General features: G+C 37.3%; 1 protein-coding gene across 1 annotated transcript; it reads right to left on the reverse strand.

Moving 5' to 3' along the window:
• Window positions 1-545: 545 nt before the first annotated feature.
• Window positions 546-4,468, reverse strand: hsd17b8 (hydroxysteroid (17-beta) dehydrogenase 8). Its single transcript, XM_084380336.1, has 10 exons — window positions 4,293-4,468; window positions 4,018-4,156; window positions 2,882-3,084; window positions 2,568-2,684; window positions 2,025-2,120; window positions 1,627-1,712; window positions 1,454-1,538; window positions 1,260-1,302; window positions 952-1,026; window positions 546-762 (listed from the first exon to the last, which is right to left on the reverse strand). The coding sequence occupies exons 2-10, from the start codon at window positions 4,061-4,063 to the stop codon at window positions 743-745; spliced, it is 771 nt and encodes a 256-aa protein (XP_084236462.1). The 5' UTR covers window positions 4,064-4,156; window positions 4,293-4,468; the 3' UTR covers window positions 546-742.
• Window positions 4,469-10,279: the final 5,811 nt, after the last annotated feature.

A 10,279-nucleotide genomic window follows, 5' to 3' on the forward strand; every position in this document is an offset into this window, starting at 1 on the left:
GGAAAATTTTGTTGCATAATCCAAAACTAGCCATGTTGTGAGCACCAGCCTCCACCAACCAACAGCTCGTTCTGAAAAACAGAAACTCCCGTGGTCATGACTTTAAAATCTGATTTGGGTTGCTGTTGTTGTTTTGGTTTCATTTTTTAAAGCATTGGTAGCAAGAAACGCCAGCTGAGTCTGCATGAAAACAGATTTGTTCAAACCTTTTCAAATCTTAGTGAAAGCCAACACATTAGATTACATTTTGAAAGGCTTGTTGAACATGGCACACAGCCGATGAGCTCAGTGGCTCAGTGAGTTAAGCACCCGCAGCATCTGAAGATGAAGAGTTCAGTGGTTCAAACCATCTTCAGGCTTTAAACTTACAATAGCGTTTAAAAAGCTCTTGCACACCTCAAACAGTGTCTGGTTCAAACTCCACCTGCCCTCCAGACAAGGATGAGTTGAGGTAAGAAAACTGCATTATAGCGCAGGGCTCTACAAACAACTGAAGGCTGATGGAAAATAGTTTTGATGCAAAATAAAACACAACATTCTGTGTATAAATATGACAAACAGGTATTTATTGGCACAGAAAGTGGCTTTACACTGTATAGTACATTTTTACAACCAGATTTATAAAATATAATCGACAGTAATCATGACTGAAGAGCTGATAAAAGTAGAACAAACTAGAGACAAACTAATTATGAAGGAACTGGCCTTTCAGTGGACTTCATCAGTGTGACGGACAGCACATCTATCCAATGAAAAGTCCACCTGGCAAAGACAGAGACATAATTTGAGTTGAACTTTACAAAACATATTTGTATGTATGTTAACAGGTTTAGCTGAGGGGTACATGTCACTTTTAGAGGAAACAAATATCCACCTTGTGATGAGAATACATCAGATTAAATATGTGTTTTTACAGAAGCTGCTGTCAGAGAGTCGAATCAATCGCTGTACCTGTCACTTCAATTCTGGCTCCTGTGATGTATCGAGAGTCATCAGAAGCAAGAAAGGCACAGACATCAGCGACCTCTGGAGGACGACAGCAAGACGACAAAAAGAAGCACAAGTGTGAGGAAGTGTTTGGAAACTGAGCATGTCAGACTCACATAGGTACAATCCACCTCCGTCCCCTTAATTTTACTGTAGAGGACAAAAACTGACGGGAGACAACAAGGATCGAAGGTGTGGAGGAGTGATGAAGTAACATTTCCAAGTGTTTTCGTGCAGCTGGAAGATCTTTTTTTAGTTGCCGTCTCACTGACCTGCTGGCTCACCCATTCTTCCAAGAGGCACCATAGACGTCATCTGAAAAAACATGAAAGATTTAAACTAGGGAGGACGACTCTGTTGTTTCACTGGAGAGCAGTGCAGAGTCAGTGTTGTCTGTCAAACTTTCATTTGTTTGCAGATAATGTTAAACAGTCATTTTAACCAAAAACAACATTTTGTGTCGTACCTTGCTAATAACCTTCTCTGGAACTTTATCCGTCATCGGAGTCGATATGAAACCTGGCAGCACACAATTACAACGAATCCCAAACCTGGAGAGAAATAGAAGGAAACCAACACATTAAACTGAATCCTCTGTGTGTGTCACAATGTTTTACTGGTGTTTCAGGCTCTTCTCACCTGCTGAGCTCTTTGGCCGCCGTCCTGGTTAAACCCTCCACTCCAGCTTTGGAGGAGGCGTAATTTGCCTGTCCAATGTTTCCCACCTACAAACATGAACCACACAGACACAAACGTGCAGTGGATAAGGTGCTGTAGGATTTTCATCTAACAGCCAGGCTTTTAAACTTACTTTAGCATCCATGTTGTGATTTAGAATAAAAATATGTTCTTTATTCTTGTATCTTAAACTCTGGAAAGTGTTGATCAGAAAGGTTAAAACTGCTGATTTTACTAAATTAAATCTATAACAACAATTCCACTAACACACTTACTGTTGTGCCATTCTGGATAAAACTTTAACTCTTCACATAATTATTAACACTGTAGAAAAACACAATATGTTACTGGTGTCTCACCTTTCCCACGATGCTGCCAACAGTCACGATGGATCCTTTGGGTGCTCCACAGGCAACTAGAGCCTGAGCAACAGCCTGAGTGACCAAGAATGAACCCTGGGAGAGACGCCGGAGGAAAGATGATTTAATAACTAACTTAACTTGGTTCTGTTCTTTCTTCATTTACAGAAAGACAGATTCAGATTGAAGCAGGGCGGTTGTCTTGTTGTAACATACAGGGAATATTTTATCCCTTTTGTAAAGTACATTAAGGAAGTATTTGTATTTTGTTGTTTCTCACTTCTGTATAAAACCAGAGTTGAAATAGAAAAACAGCTAATAAATAACATCAATTGCACTTAAGAGTTCTCACTTAATTGTAAAGACAGTACTTTTGTCCCTGTCAGGCTCCTGTAGGAATGACTACAGCATAGGTTACGGTGGTGATCTACCCCGGTTAAAAGTGAGTCAGCGTTGTGATACTGGAAATTCAGCATTGGGCCCAAAGAGGGCTGAATAACTCACTAATCTCACTTTGCTCTACAGGACATCAACGCTACGCACCTTCAGGTTGACCTGGAGGACTTTGTCAAACTGGTCCTCCTCCATGTTGAGCAAGAAGTTGTCCTGTGTGATGCCTGCTGCGTTCACACACACCGAGGCAGGCTGAAAGTAACGAGTCTGCAGAGGGAGAGGAGGAGATTCACTGTAAACAGAACAGAAAGAGAGGAAAAAAGAGAACATGTAACAGTCCCTGCGGCATTGTATCGTGTATTCAACAGAGAAAAAAGTTTGTATTTCTCTGAAAACGTTGCACATTATGACAGTTATGGACTGAATGTGTGTGTTGGGGTGTTTTCTGTCTGTGCCACACACACCTGTATACTCGTGACCAGCTTCTTTACGCTCTCTTTTGATGACACATCCACAACAGCCGCCATGTGACCCTGTCCTCTGAAGTCACTCGACAGACTCCCCAGGGTCTCATTGGCTGACTCCTCGCTGATGTCAGCGACCACCACGGAGGCGCCCTCAGAGGCGAAGCGCTGACACACCGACCGTCCAATCCCACTGCCTCCTCCTGGGTGGGGAGAAAAGCAGCATGAAGTCATACCTGAGCAGGACCCGAGCAGGAAACACTGTTGCTTTGGCTCATGAATGTATGAGTGTTCATGGCTTCAGAGGGAAGAGAGATCTTCAGGAGGTGATTAGCCCAGAGGTTCAGGCATGTGTGTGTAATAAACTCCATTTTGCATGTCTTTGCTTCAGTCTTTGTTCTCATGGATTCTTGCATGTCCACTGTTTTATCATTTTAACGATGCCGATCTTTGTTGTGTGTTCTGTACTGTACTGTGTTATCATGCTGCCTCCCTGCAAACTCACTCAGTAACCAAAACACAAGTGAATGAATCTTTTGCATCCCAAAGAGCAAAAGTTGCCACTGTTAGTGTAGAGACAAATGAGGCTTTATCACCTATATTAGAGCTGAAATTACTATAATGAATTGGTCAACTGCAGGAAAATCAATCAGCAACTGTTTTGGTAATCGATTAATCATTTTACTAATGACATGACATAAAAATAAAAGTCAATGAAGATCTTTCTCTTTCGATTAAAATGTTGAATATCTTTGTGTTTTGGACTATTGGTTGGACAAAACAAGACATTTGAAGAGTTGAACACTTTGTTTCACTATGTTCACAGGAAATAGACCAAATTAATCAGCCCTGAGCCAGGTGCTACTATCTTTGAATGCCACAGATTATGGCTCGCAAACTAGTTATTAAAGTAAGTAGAAAAAACATATCGTAGTTAACGTACTTCACCAAACGGCCACAGAGTTACTGAAGATCAAAGTCCGTCGTACTTTGCTAGCTAACGTTAGCTGGTTCAACTGGGAATCTGACAGGGACGTTTAAGAAAACAACGTGGAAAGAGAAGCTGCAGTAGAGACGTGTCTCCTTATTTATCTGATTATACACACTGAATGATAAATGGTTATATATAAACTTACCAGTGACCAGTGTCAACCTTGATATGAGCCTTGTGGCAGCCGCCATGATGCTTTTATTATCCCCCGTGTTGTTGTGGTTTTCTATTTATCCACCAGAGGGCGCCAGAAAACCGTGAAGATGATTTTCAATGGATGTGAGCTAGAAAAAAACAATAGAAGTTACAGCTTTATTTATTAAATGAGTACTGTGTCATTAGCTCTTAATTCTGGGTTTATATATATGAAAATAAGCCCCAGTTTGTTGACTCTCATTGTGTCATTACATTTTGACTCACATGAGAACTTGGGCGAAGATTTAACTACCAAAAAACAAAACTAAGAGTTAGCTTAGCGTCTGTAAAACAGTGGATAAATTATTGTGAGCGTCACACCTCCCGCGAAATGACTCGTTTCACTATCATAATTTAAGCCATTCCGTCCAATAACATTTGGAAAGTCTAGAAGAGCCGCACGACTAAATTATTTTATTCCCCCTCTAGTTAGCCGGGCGCTAAACCGGAAGTTAGCCGGTATGGTCGGCGATCGACACACGTCATCACTTCGCGCCACGGAATTCAGCGCGTTCACCCGGGTCTTACGTTTAGGTCAAAACCGAGCCGAGCCGAGGTGAAAAACACCCGTGTCTACTGCAGGGTGATCTTAGCGACATGATACAAACTTAACAATAACAGCATAACGGCTTAAGCTCGTGTCTAACCGCTGTAAACGTTTTATTTTGAAAGGATTACCGGAAAAGTTACCGTGTAATTGTGTCTGCCTTGACGCTAGAGAAGCGGAGTAGTTCTTCCGTGTGACAACAAATTAACAAACATTATAGCGTTTTCAACTTCACATGCTGGCTGTGTTGAGCTTACTTACCTCCCTACAGTAGCTACAAACTAGAAGTAGTAGATAATGTGCCCTAAATTCTGGGTTTAAACCTTAATTACCCCAGTTTGAAGCCTCTCGTGGTATCATTACATCACTGTGTGAAGTACAGTGCTGTGAAGGTAGCGGAGCAGTTTTACTGTTTGACCACTAAAATCATAACAGCTGTGACCATCCTAAATTACCTTCAGGAAGCCTCATCTCACGTCTGTCACCTGTAACAGTTTTATTATGGAAAGTGCTCACCGGAAGTAATGCCGTGTAATTCTGTCTGACTTGACGCTAGTGGGGCGGAGTAATTCGGCTGTTTGACCACAAGAGGGCAGAAAAACCCCGATTATAATTTCTTTAAATGTCTTTGTCAATACTATTAAAACAGCAGGTTGTAATTTAAATAATTAATGACTGTCAAAACTATTAATAAGTCGAGATGATTACTAAATATTACAGCATTTTCTCATCTAATTTCTAACTTCCCAAGGTGGAAATTCTGGGTTTAACTAGCTATATTAGCCTCACTTTGTTTCTTCTCATGATATCATTACATCGTGACTCACATGAGAGGTAAAAACTTGGACTGGGATTTAGACAGCGAGCAAAAGCCCGATAATAGTTAGCTGTCTTGTTAAATAATAAATATCTTCCTGTCATCTTTTCTGAATTTATCTATTTGCCTATCAGTGTACTGTGACATGTATGATAAAATGTAATCATGAATCTCTGATGAACCCTGATTATAATTTAGATAATTAATGACTCTCAAAACTATCAACCCAGCAGGTTAATTACTAAACATCACAGCCTTTCTACAGAAGCCCCGAGGGCCAAGTGAGAGTTTTTTTGATCCATTTTCTAAGATCTAAAAAAAATTGATGATGATTGATTTTTTGATGATGGTGATTTTTTTTTTTTTTTTTTTCCACAAGGAAAAAAAATGTCCGAGTGAATTTTATTTATTTTTAATTTTTTCAAGACAGAAAAACTTTTTCCACGTGGAACCGAGTGAAAAAAAAAAAATCACAAGGACATTTTTTTTCAATGTAAAAAACATTTTCACTTTTTTGATGATGATTGATTTTTTTATTGACAGGGATTTTTTTCATAAGGAAAAAAAAATCTTTGTAGAACCGAATGAAATTTAAAAAAAAAAAAAAACTTCAGGACAGAAAAACATTTTGTGTGTGGAACCAAGTGAAAAAAGAAATTCAGAGACAAATTTATTTTTTGTCCTGAAAAAAATTTCAGGGCAATTTTTTTTTTGCTGTGAATAACCGAGTGAAAAGATCTTTTTCGAGGGAGACACATTTTCACTTTCACCCTTTCACACACAAACAAAAAGATGTTGAACTCAGAAATTGGATCACCACAAAAAAGATTTCCAAATCTTGGGCTAGGATCTAGTGAGCAAAAGCCAAACCAATAGTAAGCTGTCTTGTAAAATAATAAAAAGCTTCCCGTCATCTTTTCTTTATTCATCTATTTGTCTATCTGTGTACTGTGACATGTTGTATGATAAAATGTAATCATTAATAAAATGTTATTGTGAAAGTGCTCACCGGAAGTATCACTGTGTAATTATGTCTGTCTTGACCCTTATTACAATTTAAATAATTAATAACAGTCAAAACTATCAACCCAGCAGGTTAATTACTAAATATTACAGCATTGCTACGGGAGCCCTGAGGAGCAAGTGAGATTGTTTTTCTGGTGATCCATTTTCTAAGATCTAAAAACATTTTGATGATTTTTTGATGACGGTGATTTTTATTTTATTTTTCACAAGGAAAGAAAATGTCTTTGTAGAGTGAAAAAAAATCTTTCAAGGGAAAAAACTTTCACTTTGTTTCAGACATGAAAACATTTCTACAGAATCCCTGAGGGGCAAGTGATTTTCTTTTTTTCTGGTGATCCATTTTCTAAGCTCTAAAAAAAATTCATGTTCGAAAACATTTTTTTGTTCATATTTTACACATGAAAAAACATATTTCACACATGGAAAAAAAAATTCATGTTGAAACATTTTTTTGTAGAACCGAGTGAAACTTTTTCTTTTTTTCAAGACAGAAAAACATTTTGTGTGTGGAACCAAGTGAAAAAAACAAACACATTTTCACTTTTACTTTTCACACACAAACAAAAAGATGTTGAACTCAGGAATGGGAACACCAGAAAAAAAGATTTCCAAATATTGGGCTAGGATCTAGTGAGCAAAACCCAAACTAAAAGTAAGCTGTCTTGTAAAATAATAAAAAGCTTCCTGTCATCTTTTCTGTATTCATCTATTTGTCTATCTGTGTACTGTGACATGTTGTATGATAAAATGTAATCATGAATAAAGTTTTATTGTGAAAGTGCTCACCGGAAGTAACACGGTGTAACTATGTCTGCCTTGACTCCAGCAGAGCGGAGTAGTTCTTCTCTTTGACCACAAGAGGGCAGAAAAACCCTGATTATAATTTAAATAATTAATAACTGTCAAAACTATCAAACCAGCAGTTTAATTACCAAACATTACAGCATTTCTACAGGAGCCCTGAGGAGCAATGAGAATTTTTTTCTGGTGATCCATTTTCTAAGATCTAAAAAACATTTTGATGATGATTGATTTTTTGATGATGGTGATTTTTCTTTTTTTTTCACAAGGAAAAAAAATTTCTTTGTTGAACAGAGGAAAAATTAAAAAAAAAATATATATATATATATATCAGGACAGAAAAACATTGTCTGTGAGGAACCAAAACTATCAATCCAGCAGGTTAATTTCTAAACATCACAGCCTTTCTACAGATGTCTTTGTAGAACAGAGTGAACATTTTTATTATTTTTTTCAAGACAGGAAAACATTTTCTATGTGGAACCGAGTGAAAAAAAAATTTCACAAGCACATTTTTTTTATTACTGTGAATAACTGAGTGAAAAAGAAAAATCTTTTTTCAAGGGAAAACATTTTCACTTTGTTTCAGACATGAAAACAATTCTACAGAAGCCCTGAGGGGCAAGTGATTTTTTTTTTTTTCCGGTGATCCATTTTTTTAAGTTCTAATAAAAAATTCATTTTGAAAAAAACATTTTGTTCATATTTCACAAATGAAAAAACATGTTTTCACACATAAAAAAAAAATTCATGTTTGAAACATTTTTTTTCACGAGGAAAAAGAAAATTTCTTTGTAGAACCAAGTGAAACTTTTTTTCAAGACAGAAATTTTTTTTTTGTGTGGAACCAAGCGAAAAAAAGGACAATTTCTTTTTGCTGTGAATAACGAGTGAAAAGATCTTTTTCAAGGGGGACAAATTTTCACTTTCACTTTTCACACACAAACAAAAAGATGCTGAACTTGTGACATGTTGTATGATACAATGTAATCACAAATAAAGTTTTATTGTGAAAGTGCTCACCGGAAGTATCACTGTGTGATTATGTCTGCCTTGACGCTAGCAGAGCGACGTAGTTCTACTGTTTCACCACAAGAGGGCAGAAAAACCCTGATTATAATTGAAATAATCAATGACTGTCAAAACTATTAACACAGCAGGTCAGTAGCCAAACCAATAGTTGTCTTGTAAAATAATAAATACCTCCCTCGCAACTTTTCTGTAATTATCTCTTTGTCTATGCACTGTGACAGGTCATTAAACATAATCATCACGACTGTGACGGTCCTGAGCATCGTCTCACGTCTGCCCAACGTAACAGTTTTATTGTGAAAGTGCTCACCGGAAGTAATGTAGTGTGATTGTGTCTATCTTGACGCTAGCGGAGCGGAGTAGTTCTACAGTTTGACCACAAGAGGGCAGAAAAACCCTGATTATACTTTATTTAAATGACTGTCAATACCATTAACACGACAGTTTTAATTAATATTAACAGCATTTTCGTCTTATTTCTATCTTCCTAAGATGGCTGCTTCACCTCCTTACTGTACAAACTTACAGGAGTTGTAGTCTAGCAAGTAAGAAGGCTAAAGCTGAGTCGACATTCGGGGTTTAGCTAGCTAAAATGAGAGGTACCTGGTCTGGGATTTAGTTAGCTAGCAAAAGCCAAACCAGAAGTTAACTGCCTTGATGGAGAAAATAAATAAGAAATAGCTTCCTGGCAGCGTTTCTGTGTTGATTTATTTGTTTGTCTGTGTACTGTGACATGTTGTATGATAAAATGTAATCATATATTTCACGTCTTTCCACGGTAACAGTTTTATTGTGAAAGTGCTCACCGGAAGTGTCACAGTGTAATTGTGTCTGTCTTGACCACGGAGCTGCTCGCTGAGGAGAGCAGTTATCCTGTGTGGCCACTAGAGGGCGGAACATCCTGTTTAACATGTAAATACAATGATTGACTGTCAAAACTTTTATCCTGGCAGGTTAATCAACAAGCATTTTATATTTCCTAGAGTTTTTATAGTATCCAACTTCCTTTGAAGGCTGTTTGGCACTCATTTCTCTTTATAACACCCGTTTTTCATGTATTAATGACTTAGGTTGACCAGTAGGTGATAACACTTCATCCTGGGAAAGTCCCTGAAAGTCCAAATGTACCAACATGACATCACCAATGTAGTGCCTGATCTATTTTTATTTTATTTTTTATGTTCCCATTTCTTTTTTTTCCTTTTTTTTTTTTTAGTGTCTGTTCACTCTAATATAATTTAAATTGTAATTAATTGTTGCTTTACAGTTTGTACATTTTAACTTTATATTAAAATAATTTTATTTGAGAATGTTGAACATGGCCGCCTTCTCCCTCAACTAATTGATTTAATTTACTGATCTAAATGAGTCTATAGTCAAAGACATAATCAGCCACAGCCTACATGATCTATCTACATCAACATGCACATGCTGTTTGCATATTTAATCATTAAGTTTATAAGTGTTGTGAGGGTTTTTTCCATATAATTATAAGTCATTTTGACAGTTTTCATAATAAAATATGTAATTGTGACTCGTTTTTGTCATATGTCCATTTTGGTTTTGGTTTGTAACTGTCTTCATTTTTCTTTTTAAGGAGAACTCAGCCCATTTATTCACATGGAGCTACATGAAGCAGAATTTGGCAGTAATGCATCTGTCACTAAAACCCCAGTGGCTGAACTCAACTTTCTGTATTTTTCTGCAGCACAGGAGAGAACTCAGTGTTTCTACTGAGCTCTATTGTGGTTGCCAAGAACGGATCCTGTTGCTTAGTAACTTATGAATTTGCTTCATCTGATGTTCACAGTGCTGTCTTGCAAGAAGATTTTATGGAGAGTGAGCACTGGCACTAATGAAGTCCAAGTTAAACTCCTGCTGTAAAGTAACAAACCAAAGTGAATCCATGTGCATGACAATTTCATATTTTTGTTGTTAGCAATTTCCCAAAACCAGCTTGTTTAAGGTTCATTTAACATCATTCTGCTG

The sequence above is a fragment of the Pagrus pagrus genome (genome assembly GCF_965226575.1).
Source record: "Pagrus pagrus genome assembly, chromosome: 17".
Taxonomy (NCBI): Eukaryota; Metazoa; Chordata; class Actinopteri; order Spariformes; family Sparidae; genus Pagrus; species Pagrus pagrus.

Bases quoted from the DNA above. Each gene is read 5' to 3' on its own strand.
- hsd17b8 (XM_084380336.1), bottom strand. From the start codon at position 4,063: ATGGCGGCTGCCACAAGGCTCATATCAAGGTTGACACTGGTCACTG. The intron at 1,303-1,453 runs GTACGACACAAA...ATGTTTTTTCAG, and splicing joins CAGAGAAGGTTATTAGCAAG to ATGACGTCTATGGTGCCTCT. The intron at 763-951 runs GTACAGCGATTG...TGTCTTTGCCAG, and splicing joins AGCCAGAATTGAAGTGACAG to GTGGACTTTTCATTGGATAG.